This window comes from Aplidium turbinatum, chromosome 14, assembly GCF_918807975.1.
Source record: "Aplidium turbinatum chromosome 14, kaAplTurb1.1, whole genome shotgun sequence".
NCBI classification, from domain to species: domain Eukaryota; kingdom Metazoa; phylum Chordata; class Ascidiacea; order Aplousobranchia; family Polyclinidae; genus Aplidium; species Aplidium turbinatum.
The window spans coordinates 6,089,087-6,104,989 of NC_137485.1; the positions used below are offsets into that span (position 1 = coordinate 6,089,087).

The 15,903-nt window shown below is 38.3% G+C and overlaps 1 protein-coding gene across 1 annotated transcript; it reads right to left on the reverse strand.

The window, feature by feature from the left end:
• Positions 1-8,813: 8,813 nt before the first annotated feature.
• On the reverse strand, positions 8,814-14,223 carry LOC145783491 (uncharacterized). The gene is made up of 4 exons (XM_082595378.1): positions 14,110-14,223; positions 12,530-12,710; positions 11,431-11,604; positions 8,814-11,048 (listed from the first exon to the last, which is right to left on the reverse strand). The coding sequence occupies exons 1-4, from the start codon at positions 14,200-14,202 to the stop codon at positions 10,711-10,713; spliced, it is 786 nt and encodes a 261-aa protein (XP_082451504.1). The 5' UTR covers positions 14,203-14,223; the 3' UTR covers positions 8,814-10,710.
• Positions 14,224-15,903: the final 1,680 nt, after the last annotated feature.

The window sequence follows — 15,903 nt, forward strand, 5'->3', positions numbered from 1 at the left end:
CCCTCTTAATAAGGCCAAAATTGTCTGCCGGACAATGTCTGGTCCCGAGATGAGCTTAACAAGCGAGGACTACTGTATTAGAAAGTGGCTATTTTTACACACTTGTTGCCATGGTTACAATCAGGTGTTGCCAAAGTTAGGATTAAAGTTAAGAGGGGTTAAGGTAAGGGTTAGAGTTAGGAATAGGGTTTTGATCTTTGCCCAGGACCCTGTTTTTTTCGCTGAGACTTTTCGGTCATTTGACCGAAATGACTTGAAAAAATTCGGTCATTTTTTCTGATGAAAATATTTCCTTTCAAGTAGCTGATACAAACCAAAATTTGCACTTCCTGACTAGCTACAACATTATTTTTTCGGACATTTAGGCCAAATTGACCATATATTTTTTCTGACATTTCAACCGAATTGACTTTATTTTTTTCGAACATTTTGCTAAAAAATCGGTCAATGACCAATAAATGACCAAAAAAAAGACCGTGGCTATTTGACCAAATCCGATCTTTGAATCTGAAACACTATTTGACCGGTCATGATGTCACTATATAGGCACTTTTATCCTTTTACTTTTTCAAAGCAAAAGACGAGAAGAGTACCTATATAAGTTCTAAATTCGACAATTATGTTCAACTGATTCGGTGGCGCGTAGGATACGTCTCGGGCTGGTGTTCCAGAGAGAATAAGTTCGAAGCTACGCGGAAGCGTTTTTTTTTTAAATTCTTAACTAAATTTTGACCCGAAGTGACTCAATCGTTAGGCTGCTGCATTTTTGTGGTCAATTTTTAATTTGAGTAGCCTACAGTCCAATTTTTTATGTTTTTTCAAATTATGAGTAATAAAGTTAAAGTTTTTTAATTTTCTTAAATTTGAGAATTTCTCTGGATAATTTTCCGTTCGTCATAAGAGGATGTGACCATGTTTGCCGAACGACACAAAAATGTAATGCGTGCCAAAGTCGCAAAAATGTAATGCGTCGTGTATAGCCTATGCCATTTTGTATTTCTGCATCGCTTCTTGTATTCCTGTTTTATATTGTACTGTTAAATTTCGTGTGTGTATTGTTTTTTATTTTGTAATGTATACAATATATATTTGCGTTCAACTCCGACACCGTTCCATGTCAAATACGCTATGACACCACACGGGTGTGGCAGACTTGATGACCAGTTCGGTCCTTCTGCCACTCCCATCATCGTCAGCAAACATTAAAACAACCTAGTTCACATTGTAATCTTGTATTGTTTTTTCCACATGTGCTGTTGATGCAAATAAATGAACTTCTCTCTCTGCACACAATAGTACCGTATAGCATATATTCTCAAATAAAACACCTATCATATCACGTTTGGCTTATTAACTGTGGCTCTGCAATAGTTGAGGTCTTTTAGGGATTGCACTTTTCATCAGTTAATAGATTATTATTTTTACAATGTGACCATATTTATCAACCAGCAAGAAATAACACAATCGACATTTTTAAAAATTTTGATATGACCTTACTTGAAATTCCAGCCGAAAATGACAATCACTGAGTCCGTAAGTTTTGTGCCTTCTCAATTAAGATTTTAATGTTACAATTTCAAGCTAGCCTAGAGTTTAGATTATCGGAGCATGATCAAAGTTAATGCAAAATTCAGTTTATAGGTTAAATTCTAATTCAGAAATAGCCAATAGCCATTATATGCTTCAGTTTCAGGGTAAGTTCAAAAGCATTAAAATTTGAAATGAGATCTCGTACGCTAGCAATTAGGATACGTACGGTACCTACTATATATAACCTATATCCTCACCACACAGCCTATTCTATTATTGTCTACAGAGCAACAATCAGTCAAATGAGTTAAAAGCCTTTACATGAGTCTACAAGTACGAAAAACTGTGATCCCAACTTTTCCCATATTGAAAAAAAGTACAATACGAATGATAAAAACCAAAAATTAAAAATGGTACCAAATAGTACCAAATGTTATGCAGAGTACCAAATCATTTTTAGGGTACCAATGCAACCAAAATAGTACCAATTTTTTTACTTTTTGGTACTCCAGAGTACCAATCGGCAACACTGGTTACCACAGTGCACTAGAGATGCAGCGAACCCAAAATTTTTATCTGCACACCGCACCGCAACTGAATCACCTATCCGCACACCGCACCGCACACCGCAATTTATCTGGAACTTTGACACTGCACCGCACACCGCAAATTACAAAATTTTCAAAAAATGTTTTACGCGTTATTTTTTGGAAAGTCAATTGTGGCAAAAAGCACCCAGGGCATATAACTGGTACCGGTAACCTACCGGTACAGTTGTGCACTATAATAACTAGGCTAACCAGATCATATTCTCTTACCAGCAATGCATCTAAGTTCTAAGACATCATGCTTTTTCAAATAGAATGTTCCTGGATCCAGTATCAGGACTTTTGAACAGTTTTTGTAAGCAATAATGCAATTTTAATGTCAGTGGCTGTATGAACTACACACAACACAGACAGACAAGATGTCAAGAGTAAAACTTATAGCCAGAACTCACTAGGCTAACTGTTACAGTAACTAATGCGGTAGTTGCGCTAGGCCTATAGCCTGGTAACTGAGCAGTCTGAGCTTATCAGCTAGGCTATTAACCAAAAACACTCGTACAGCTTCCTCACAAGCCAGCCCCAAAAACCCTGTCAACTGCAAGCCATTTGCACAGCTTTGAGCTTTCCAGCTTAGGGTTTCCGAAAAAAAACTGATTAGTGTTTCCAATTTAAATTTGAAGTTTCATAACTGATTTTCTTGAAAAGTTGAAAGTTTACGTTTACAAAAGTTTAATTTCTTGAAAGTTTACGCGGCAAGCGGCGCGGCGCGGCTTTTTCATTTCAACTTTCCACGCGGCGCGGCGCGGCACGCGGCGAAAAAGTCATAAGCGGCCGCGCACGCGGCGCGGCTTGCATCACTACAGTGCACAACGTCAACATGCCTATTTCGGCTTTCAACACGAAACAAAGTTGCCATTTTTTGTTTCAAAATAGAAAAAAGGTAATAGATCGATTGATTGGGGAACTTTATACTCGAAATAAAAAAACTTCTCTGAAGTCTAAAGCTTAATCCTGGCACTTTTGCATAATCCAATTGACGTGCTTCAAATCACAGGACACATTTTCAGAGACTGAAATTGACAAATTGAAAAAAATCAGCTTTGTAAATAAAATATGGCAAACTTCAGCGACTACGTTAAAATAATGGTTTGGCTTGGCTTTGAGTCTTTATACTCCTAGGCTACTGACAGACTTGATAGGTTATTCCTGGTAGTTTCGCATACTTGTAAAGCGTAGAGGCTTTTGACGCAGGGTCGGTTACCGAGATTAACAGAGTGAAGTTTTCCGATTGTTGAAGTCTTGTTGCCGTGGAATTATTCCATGCCTTTTTAGGTGCCGCTGAACGGAGAGCAGTCCTTAGAAATTAGAATGCGTTGCTCAAAAGCACACCCCTAGAGCTAAACCGGCGCTGTTTGATTTGAAATTTCTTTTTTCACGAAGTCACGCGCTAATCAACTGAGCTGTAAGGGCAGACAAGACACATGCAACCAGGGCCGGATTTAGCTGATGGGGGGCCCGGGGCACTTTTAGATCGGGGGGCCCCCGTGCAAAAAATTTTTTCGCGCCTACGGCGCGAAAAACCACCTCTACGTCTACAGTAGCATCAGTCCAGTAGGGCAAGGGCAGGTTAGTTGATACAGAAGGTTAGTTGATACACCACTAAAAACGGATTCCAGAAAACGGATTTTGTACAAATACCGCCACCAACTGGTGAAGAATAATGATTGAGTGGTGACATGATGATTTCGCTGTTATCCAATTTCAAGTTTGTAAAATAATGCAAAATGTTCAAAAATTGAGTTTTTTTGTAAATTATTTCAAATTTACAATTCAGTTAATTCTTGAGTGTTTGAAAAACGGTAAAAGATTAACTTATTGGCGACAGGCAGTATATAGGTGTATAGTATCATTGCATAAATCAAATCATTTTAACCGACTTAGTTAGATTGATGGCAGACACATTTTTGATAAAAGTAAGGAAAAGGTTAGTTGATACATTTTAGCCAAGGCTAGTTGATACACTGTATCAACTAAACTGCATTCATACATTCAGTGACCTGCAATATTTCAACCATATTTTCAGGTAAAATAGGCCTACATGTGAAACTCTGTAAATTGGTTTGGAATTAGTTGTTGAACTTTTGAGTTTTGAGCTGTGTGTAAATGAAGCTGCAGAACCTGTGAACTTGACAATATCACAGAATTAGGCTAACAAGGCCTCTTTGACAACATGCCCCAGTTTTATAAAAGAAAAACTGATCGATGCAGTGGCGTAGCCAAGAATTTTGAAAAGAGGGGGTTTTGACTGCCGGCGGGCGAAGCCCGACGGCGTCTTTGCCAAAGGCGACACCCAGCGACGGGGGTCTGGGGGGCCTCCCCCAGAAAATTTGAAAAAGTTACTTTGATATTCGTGCATTTTGAGAGCATTTTCAACAAAGATGTGGGTATAAATATTCCTGTAAAATGGTGCTGTCCGGTGGCATAGCAAAAAGATAAGATCATGTTTTCTTGGGCATTTTTTGGTAATAAAGCTGTCTCTATGTTTTCTTGTTAATTCCTGGCTGAGATATTTGAATGTTTGGTATTGGCAAAACTCGCTCTTTTGATGCAGTTTCGTTTAAAATTAGGCAAACTTTGTTTTAGAGACATAGAGACTGAAAGCACCATTCTCAATCTCGTGACGTCACACGAGTGCCAAAGGGAGTTGTAACCCCCCAAACCTCTCCCCCCCCTCCCTTGGCTACACCACTGGATGCTACAGATCAACTGAAGACTCTCTTACTGTACGTTGTAGGCCTACGTAAACCCTGGCTGTCATAAGAATTGACAATTATGTCAATTTCCAAATCTGTATAACAGATTGACGTTAGGAAGAACATCCGGATGTAAAATATCTTTATCACATTTTACACTAGATAACACTATAAGACTGCAGCACTGTCATGGATTTTGGTTAACTCTGACCTGGCAATATGGTTCTACTATCTACACTACAGTAGTTTGAGTATAAATATTTCAAAAGTAGCCTATAAAGTATATTATATTCTCAGTATAATTGAGGCGTATTTTGATCGTATCAACTAGAAGTTCCATGTATCAACTAACCTCATAGGTGTATCAACTAACCTTCCTGGAAGGTTAGTTGATACAAACCGGAGATGTATGTTTGAATGAGTCTGAACTGATAACCAGTGACATCAAACAGACTAAACTTGGGGGAAAGTTAGCCCAACAAACGAAGTTTCTTTAGCACCATAAATGGTGTTTCTATATCCAACAGTTTTAGTAAAATCTCACTAAATGTGAAAATTGTATCAACTAACCTGCCTTTGCCCTACTGCACAGCATTTTGCAGAAACTTTAAAAGCCAAAAGGAAAAAAATAACACAAAATCACATTTTTTTCACATAGGGGGGCCCTTCAAAAGTCGGGGGGCCCGGGGCAACTGCCCCCTCTGCCCCCCCCCCTAAATCCGGGCCTGCATGCAACAATCGGAAGCTTGGTATTTTTTACGGCATTTATTAAAAAAATTGTAGGCCCTGTTGTGGCTTCTACTTCTAGTTAATGGACATTCGCTAATAAACTTGAGTGACATCGCAAAGATGTTAAATGTTGACAGTGTCTCACCTTTTTCTGAACGGACACGTGAGGAAGAAAAGCGTCTAAAGCCGGTCGGAATTCTCTGCCATCAGCGGTGGTAGGCTTTACGTAGGCCTAGCCTACATATTAACGTTGCGGCGGCGCTTGCCAGTCACACATTGATCTTTTTGGCCATTGATGTGATTCCGAACTACAATCTTATAGTTTAGAAGTAGGCTACGCCTACAGTCATAGGCTACCCAGTCGTCGGTAGCTTATAGCCTGTGCTTATAGCAAGGGTCGGGAACCCATGGCTCGCGAGCCATATAACCTATGGCTCTTTGTGACGGCATCTGGCTCACAAAAAGTTTTATCTTAAATTTTTATTACAATTTAAAGCTGAAAATACGCTCAGAATGCACCAAATTAAACGCATTTTTAAAGTTTCCTGGGAAAGGTCCCCCAGACGCCCGCCGTTTTTCTCATCTTCAGTAGGCTAAACCAGGGGCGCCGGAAGCGGGGGGGCAGGGGGGGCGGATGCCCCCCCCCCCCCCCTGCCGTCAATTTTTTTTCAGATGGAGGGCAGGGGGGGGTAATGGTGCCCTTTTAAAATCATGTAAGCTACTGCACATTTTGCAATACAGTATAACAATTTCTGCTATTCGCTTTTAGCCTATTTATAATCTTTCATTTTTGCCTCAAAATAATATTTACGGCACAAAATTTTGCAACTGCAACACAGTACAGGCCTTAAAACTCGTTTTTTTTTTTTGGCAGCCATCGTGGCCTACCGGGAGCTCCTTCTCGGCGGCCAAATCTGCGTGCTTGGAGGCCAAAATACAAAATAAAAATAACGATAGCACAAGTAAATAAAAGTAAACTTGCAACAATGCTAAAATGATCACTTAGCGTTGTTGAAGTCTGGGCCTGGGCCTTGGCGACGTCCTACAATAGAATCGTTGCACCACGCAGTAACTGCTTAATCGGGATTGTAATCCAGTAGTGAGGGACCACCTAACTACACTCGCACAAGTGTCTCCAATGTGGCTGATTTTAAACAAGTTCGCCACTCCCCTAGAATTCTTTTTAGCAACGAAAAACAACGTTCGACATATTGTGTTGACGATGACGGCAAGGTAATAAAATAAGTATTTCAATGATGTGAAGGACATTACTAAAAGAAGCATAATTTTTGCAAAATAACTTATGATCAAAAAATGTTTTCCCCTCGGATGTCAACTAACCTAGTTCTCCTTTTTAACAACGATTCAATGTCCGACAACATCGAATCGACATAAAAACGACAATATTGCCAGCCGATGTAAATTAGCACTTCGGATTAAGACTTTGTTAAAATAAGCGTCGGGAATTACAAACAAGACTTACAGCGCTGGTGATCGCAGATGGATATATTCCATCAATAACAAATATTCCCGCATAATGCAACAGTGGCGATTATGACGCGCTGACCTAATTTTGCGTCACTCTTTGATACTACATATTTTCGACAGTTAATCCACGATCATTCTATTGCGAAATTAAATAATTGGCTAGAAGAGACCGGCGGCCAAACTTGGCCGATGGAGGAGGTAGCACCGGCGGTCATTCAAGCACTACTTAGCGGCCATGGCCGCAGGCTGCTTTAAGGCTTAACAGTAGGTTACATCATTATAACATAGCATAATGCCCTTCTTTGTATACCGGACACTTGTAGGCTATCATTACTCAATAGCCTACATAGTGAGCTGATAGATTATCATTATCGCTATAGACAGACAATCGATAACAACTTAATAACATTGAATTGCATAATTCAAATTAATACAGAAATGAAATAGATACATAATAAATAAATTACATAATAATTAAATAGATTATGCAATTCAATGTTATTAAGTTATTATCGATTGTCTGTCTATGGTTTTTAAAAAGTACCTCTCTACCAAAGCTATACCATTATCGCTATATCTTATCTTAAAACTTGAAAAAAAAATTGGCCTTTTAGTAAACAAAAGTGCCCTTTTTTGTAATTTTGCCCCCTCCCCAGCCAAAAATCGTTCCGGCGCCCCTGGGCTAAACACATGGCCCCACTTTTACAACTATCATCTGTCACTATAGGCTACATGTGAGTTGTATTAAGTGTTAAAGCATTGTATGGTTCTTACAGACCTTCATGTCTAAAAATGTAGCTTTCATGGCTGGCTCTCTTACCTAAAAAGGTTCCCGATCCCTGGCCTATAGGCTATCTGAAACTCAATCATTTATACCGTACCCGCATGCTCTCTCAATTAATTAATTATTCACCCGATCTCTATGAAACATTTGTTAAAATGATGGCTGCCTATAATGTCAAAGGATTTTCGACCCTATTTGTAATTCCTAACTCTCACTTTCTATCAGTGCCGCAATGTTCACTTGCTGTGACTATTAATCTACTGCAAGCCTATTATCGATTTCACTGTAGCGACGTGTAGTTCTATTAGTGCTAGTTAATAGTAGCCTATGTCGTCGTCGTTTGGCTTACTTTGAGTCAATGGGAAATCAAGGTATGAGCAGTTTGATTCTTGCAGGGTTGGTAAATTTTGATAGGCTAAATCTTTATCCTCGGACTGGGAAAGCTTTTTGCAGAGCTTAATCCTGGCAGTTTTGCATACTTGTAGAGGCTTTAAATCACTGACGCAGGCCCGGTCACCGAGATTGACAGAGTGAAGTTTTCGATTGTGGAAATCTTGTTGCAGGGAAATTATTCTATGCATTAGATGCCGCTGAATGGAGAGCAATCCTTAACGTGCGTTGCTCAAGCGCACACCCCGAGAGTCGAACCAGCGCCGCTTGATCTTTAAGCTTCTTCGTTCCAGAAGTCAGGCGCTAACCAACTGAGTTATCGGGGCTATTTTGGTTTATAAATAACCGAATCGGCTTCTGCTTTGCGCTTCAAAAGTTATTAGTTTAGAAATTAAGCACTGCCAAAAGTAGACCTATCATAGTCTAGGAGTAAGCTAAAACTAAGTCCATAAGCCTACACTTTAACCTAACGTTTGTTCTAAAGAGGTCTCGTGGTACCTACGTCTATTTTCTGCAATCAGTAGGCTATGAAAAGAAATTCAGTCGGCCTGACCATTGACCATGCCATTGGTTAACAATGAGGATGATAAAATTGGGTTTATTTTCAAAAAAGTCGTAGGTTTGTAGCCCACAAATATTTCACGCCATAGAACACGAAAAATTTTACACCAAAGTAGGCTACGTATAATGTAGGCCTAGTAGTAGGCTTAGCCTACTTGTAAAACTTTCAGATAGCCCATGTAGTGATTCTAAGATACGGTAACTTTATTTAAAGCATAACAAAATTTAAAATAACTGAAGACCATCTTCAACAAAACTACCGCGACATAGGCCTAGGATAGGCTACCGGTAGACTGCAAAAGCATGCAAGATCATTTTAGGTAAGCAACAAAACAAGGTAATTTCAAGGCAAGAAAGAAGCACGCAGGGATACAACCTTAGGCTACTCTATAGCCTAACAGCCTAAATTGGCAAACACTTCTAAACTTTAAGATTTATGGAATAATGACAAAATTTTCAGTGTACAGTTTGCCAAGTAATTTTGAAATTTTTTCCATCAGTTTGTCTAGTACAGGGCTTCCCGATTCGTTTATCACCCCACACCCCATGGGATTGATAAAGCCAATCTCGCACCCCCTGTTTTGAAGCGGAGTGGTTCTGAAAAAAAAATTCAAAATACGTACGAAAACAACGCAGAAAAGCAGTTCACCGGCCTTTATATGGCTAACGAATAGGAAAAGGGCAGCCTTCAACAACGCAATCACACAAAATGCAAAAGCGAACAAATAAAGAAATAACACAAACTGAGAACACAATGGCGTTAATCAAGATCTTTGACTTTTCTCCTGCCTCTTTGTAATTATTTGTTCGACTAGTAGCTGACACTTTCCTTTTGGTACGGTAAGTCAATTACAACGTGAAAAACTTCGTTCTCGCTTAAAACGCGCTCTTTCTCAATGTCTACGATAAGAAATTGCCAACAATAAGAGCAACAATTGCAATCAATGAGCAAATTGCTGACACAATATTATCGCATTATCCCGCCACCAATCACGTAACGTTCGGACCATAGCCTTTTTGTTATCAGCAACTTGTCGGGTGGTATTTTCTTGTTGTTATGCATTGTGCTGTATAGGTCAACATACAATGCTCTGAAAGATAATCACCACCTTCTTCGTTAAACAAAATCCATCTCTATATACGGTATAGCTCTACTTCCTCGGTGGATTCTCGCACCCCTAGCAACAGCTACTCGCACCCCCAATCGGGAAGCCCTGGTCTAGTAGGTTGTTTTCTAGTACTGTAGTAGCCTACCGGTCTTCTTTTCGTTTGGTAGTATTTGGGGTATGGTTATTAGTCAATGTTTTTCCAGTCAATGGTTCTTCAACTCTTCATTCAATGTTCGTAGTTCGGTACAATGTTAGTAGTTACGTTTAACATGCATGTGTTTTGCTTTCGGTTTTCTCTAATAGGGTATTCTCTAATACTGGACCGTTATTCTTTTTGTTTGGTGGTGTTAGGAGTGTGGTTATTAGTCAATGCTTTTTAGTCGACGGTCTTTCGGCTCTTCAGTCAATGTTTGTAGTTCGGTACAATGTTAGAGCATTCATGTTCTTTGCATTCAGTATTCTCTAATATTGTTTTCGTTTGGTGGTGTTATAAGTAGGCTATGGTTCTGTCATTTTTTTCGTAAACTGATTGATGCAGAGTCACTTGTAGCAAACTACTGATTTAAATGGAATAGTTGTATGTGTAAGTAAAGTTAGCAAGCACAGATGAGACAGTGTGGATAAGTAGAATCAGTAGCCTAGTGCTAATTGCTGTGCCTCTGTAGCATTTAGCAGTCAGGTAGGTATATATTTGTGCATGAGCTTACTATGGAGTGGTTTAAACCAGGCAAAACATAGGCTAATAGCCAAAATTAGTGTGGCTTTGGGACCTATAAATAGCATAACACAGCACTGCCCATGGTCCAATATCCCTAGTTTCAATGCAAAGCGGAAAGCTCTGCAGCTGTTGCGTCCACATTTGAAACTGTTTTCATGTTACGGAAAGCACAAACGGACAAAACAGTTCCTATAACAGCAGAAACAAATGATGCCCAAGACAACCAGTATGAAAAGTAAAAGTAAGGCCCATTGGTTAGATAATCTACATAATACAAGGAATATGGATGGTGCTCTATCGGCTCAAAGTTGAACTTGTTGACGGCTGTGTTTCCGATATGAAGCAAGATCGGTTTCACACGGGCTAAAAACAACCTCTCGTCGTAGAAGTGAACTTGAGTGAAGGTATACGCCAACAAAGCGGCCAAAGTCGTTAAATCTTTAACATAAAAAACAAGTAGATGGGTAATAACTGTTCCATAGCCACATCATAGTTACCAAAAGTCAATTCCAACACGTTTGGATGGAAAATGAAGTTTTTTTCCAACTTTTTTCTATTTTATACTCTCACATTTCAGCCAATTTAAACTTATTTTGCAATAAGATAAAAATTGAAAGGTTTTACCGCAATTTAGATTGTAGATACACTTTACAGTTTGCAGAAAAGGTTTGAAGAATATAGCCTAACCTACAGACAATGGTGTGATTTAAAAACTTTACGGGCATTTTTTTCTCCCAACTACTTCCGCTTTATCAATGGAATAATGACAACAGTTTTTGAAAATTTCATTTGTCAATTACTTTAACTGAAGCAAACTTACCTCCAAAAACCATGCTCCAGACGCCGATCCGGGTGAATGGTAAAGCCTTATCAGGACTTGTGTATTTTGAAAGTGTGCTCAATAAAAGAGCTAAAAATGCACAGAGAAGCAATACCATCACACCAATAAGCAAAAGACCAAAACACACTTTTGAAGCAACCTCTCCTTCATCCACTGCAATAAAAAAGCTCTTTAAAAAGAAATAATTTGAACCTGAAGATAACAAGTAAACATTTGAAAACGAGTTGAGCAACATGCATTCTTTAATTTGGCTAGGCCTACATAATTCATGAATGCATGTTGCTCAAAGATGGCTCAGAGATGGGAGCTTAAATTAGCAAAGAACTCAGTTTTTGACGAACTTCACTAAACAAAAATCTTTAATTCATGTTTAACATGAAACCCGCCAAGAGAAAAAAGTTTGAATATAGAGTAAATGGCTTAAATCTTATAAAGAAAACAGAAAAGAGACAAAAAAGAACATTAAAAACTCATAAAAATTAAAGGATAGAATTTAAAGAATCTATATTAATGAGAAAACAATGAAGCGAACATTTGTGGACCCCGATGACTTTAAGTGTGTTGCAAAGACATGGCCAAGTACTGTACCTTCGATAAATGTCAAACCCACACAAGGCTCATCACAAACGTCAATCAATACAAAGTCTATCAACCGACAACGACAACCCAATGACGTAACCACGGGGAGGCCTTAGGAGGACAAACCCCCATTTTTGTCGGCTGCGTAGCCGAGTGGTAAGAACGTCTGCGCGACGTTCGAAAGGACGTGGGTTCGACACCGCTCCACAGCACGCGGCTGTTATGTCACTTCGCTGCTTTCTGTCGTCTGTTGTATCGCATCTGTGATCGCAGTGTACTGTATGTTATCGCAATGGGCGCAAATAAAAACACGATTATTATTATTATTATCGTGCCCCCAAAACATGTTTTGATACTATTAAAACGTTTTAATACCGCTCTAATTTATGTTGAATGATGTTTTTCCCCACAAAGTTGCTAAAATTTTCTTTGTAGTATGTTGTCAGTTGTCACTACGATGACCACTTCAAAACTTCACATAAACAAAGCGGTTTCATACTTCCCAAAATCACAGACGATTCGTTGAGATATGGAGCTAAAAAATTCATCCATATGAGACTCATATCGAAGCAGTTGACAGTTCCATTGTATTTCTCCTGAATTGTTGCGACTTCATAGACAGACAAGTTTGAATATAAAGGAAGGATGACATCCAAAATGTGCTTCGTTTCAAGGCAAGCCTGCAGCAAAGAATTGGAACTGAAATACCTCAGTATTCTGAGAATTAAGTTACATATGAACTTTTTATTTCTGTACGCCTTGGTACGCCACTCGAAAGGGCGCCGGTTCGACACCGCTCAAGAGCATGTGGTTGTGTCTTTGGCAAGACGCTTGAACAGGGTTGAGAAAAACCCGGGTTTTTTTAAAAAAGCCCAACCCGCCCGGGTTTTTTTTTAAAAAACCCGGGTTTTTTGGGTTTTATTGGGTTTTTTTAAAAAAGATGCAAAAAAAGGAAGATTCATGCTTATTTCACCTCAAAACTACTTTTTACGAATGAAGTGCCTTTCACTCACAGTACATGCTTGCATAACTCAATAAAATAATGCACTAGGGCTGTTGTTGCTTGAATGTTGCATCATCCATTAATTTCAAGATCAAGTTGGATGTTGCATCATCCAATGATTTCTATACCAAGTTGATGCTACCGTGGTAGAAAATAGAAATCACATTATTGCATCATTTGCTTTAGATTTGAAGGTAAGGAGCGTTTATGCCATCATGTTTAAATATTTTTTATCATTTATATATATATTTTATATAGTAATGACTAATGGATGAGCAATTGCGTGGCCAATGGCCATTTAGGCAAATGCTCTGACACAGCCATGCGTTATCCAGAATCTGTAATTGGTAAATAACCTCCTAAATTGCATTTCACATCATATATACAGACTACAATATAGAGCAGTACTTTCACCAGTTTACCTATAAGGCCTTCTTGCATAAATGAGTTTTAGCGTAGTATACACAAAGTGGCATTACTTGATTTTTGTGCACTGTACAATATCCACTGCGTTTTCAGTTTATTCTTGGAAATTTACTGCACAATCACATCCTTGTCCTAATTTAAAGTTTGTTTTAAGTGCCTTGTAGTGTTTTTGTTCATTTTTTTAATTTTCCATTAAAAACTGGACAAATATGATGCTCTGGGTTTTTTTATGGGTTTTTTTGGTTTTTTTTAAGTGGGTTTTTTTAAAAAAACCCACCCGGGTTTTTTTGGGTCGGGTAAAATACCGACAACCCTGCGCTTGAAGGCACGCGGAACGCCTGAAGATGGACACGAAGATTGACTTCCTTGCTTCGCGTCCATTTTGATTCAGAGTGTAGGCTATTGGGTTTAATGTAAACTGGTTGGTTGATGTATTGTAAACATGTAAACATGTTGGCTAATGTAATGCAAACTGATTGGCATGTTGTCGTAACAAATGCAAGAACATGTTTGTTATTTCTCGGACAACGTAGGCTACATGCCTAATTTGTCCTTGCTTCTCACAGCTCTGAGTAAAATTACCTGCTGTGGAAAAAGTTTGGAAAAATATAAATTTAAAAAGGTCAATCTTTCAATACCAATAGACTTACCGTAAACCACCAAGGTGAAAATATAGCCACACAGCCTACCAGAATAGCCACTCCAATGAACACAACAGCGATAAAATGAAGCTTTCTTGTCATTATGATTTTAAATCATTAACCTTCGTAAAAAATAAAAATCGATCATGTATATTAAGGTTATAGGCAAATTCTTCGTAAACAATTCTTCGTAAAGCAATTCTTCGTAAGCAATTCTTCGTAAAACAATTGTTCGTAAACAGTTGTTGGTGAAATGAAATCCGTAAAAGAATTTTTCGTAAAGCATTTCTTCGAATACATCAAATCTCCATTGCATGCACGAATAAATGCTTTGGGAAGAATTGTTTTACAAAGAATTAACTTTACGAAGAATTGTTTTACGAAAAATTGCCTACGAAGAATTGCTTTACGAAGAACTGTTTACGAAGAAAACGTCGGACACCGTATATTAAGTTTATGCTATGGTATTACTCGCGTTTGCTATCAATTATATCTTTCTCATATAGCAAGATATCAGGACAATAGATGGACTAAAAAATTAACAACATGGACACCACGAGAAACCAAAAGAAAGAAAGGAAAACCAAAAGTGAGATGGAGGGACGACATTGACAAACAATGCAATACAACCAACTGGTACCAACTAGCACATAATCATGTAAATTGGCATGAAAAGGGGAAGGCTTACGCTCTGCAGGGGGGTCTCACAGACTGAAAATGATGATGATGATGATGGTATTACAATTATTTGTTAATACTGTACTGTTTGCGTGATTGCTTGGCTAGCAGTCCTTTATTCAAGGTTGATTTTTTTTAATTCGGGGCAGTAATTGATGGTAAGCCAGTTTTGCATAAGGCCTACCATGCATTTCAAATCATTGACGTCATTTTCTGACAGTTAGCCGAAAGATTTCAGTGAACTTCCACACACCTCACATTGTATACAAAATTTAACTATAATTTGCTAAACATGGCAAGTTAAATCAGTGCTTGTTAATTTGAAGTCGAGTTACTCAGAGTCAATGTACAGTAATAGAGAACCGATTTTTGTAGCTGGAAACAGTGGCGAACACAGGAATTTTTCATGGGGGTTTTGAAATAATTCATAAGATCATTTTAATCATTTCCAAACATTTAGTTCACAGTTGGAACAAAAGTGGGCCTATAACAGGTCAGTAAACGTACTCTTATCATTGATTCATTGTGCTGATGATTAGGGCTATAAGATGGTCTAGAAAGCTTGACAAAATGATAAAAATCTCTACAAACCCTGCGATTAATTATTATTTATTTATCAAACAAACAAAAAAATTTGAAATAGGTTGTGTCTTGTTTGAAACACCCCTAAGTGAAAGCAGTCAGTTGATCTTAAAATAAACACTTGTTACGCAATCCCACGCATTTTTGTCTTGACACTTTCTCCCTTGTAACCAGTGCTGTATTCGTAAAAAAAGCACAGGGTATACTGTCAGATTTGCCAAAATGATAAATAATACACAACCTGCAAAATACTAATCTTTATTCTACCATAACATGAATTATAAACATCAAAATTGGACTAGAGATACCAAATTGTTTATTTTTCTATGAATACAGCCTGCCGAGAGGAATCTACATCTTTATCCTCTTTAAAAATTTGGGATCTAGTATCCTTAGCTGATCGGTGGTTTAGTAGCCAGGATCTTACATATTTGTAGTGGTAAATTGAGCCACGGGTGGTCCATTGCAATAAGCATCAAACAGCAGCTCACATTATCAATGAGCAAAGATGCTCTTAAACCTGTGATAATATTTTTCATTAAA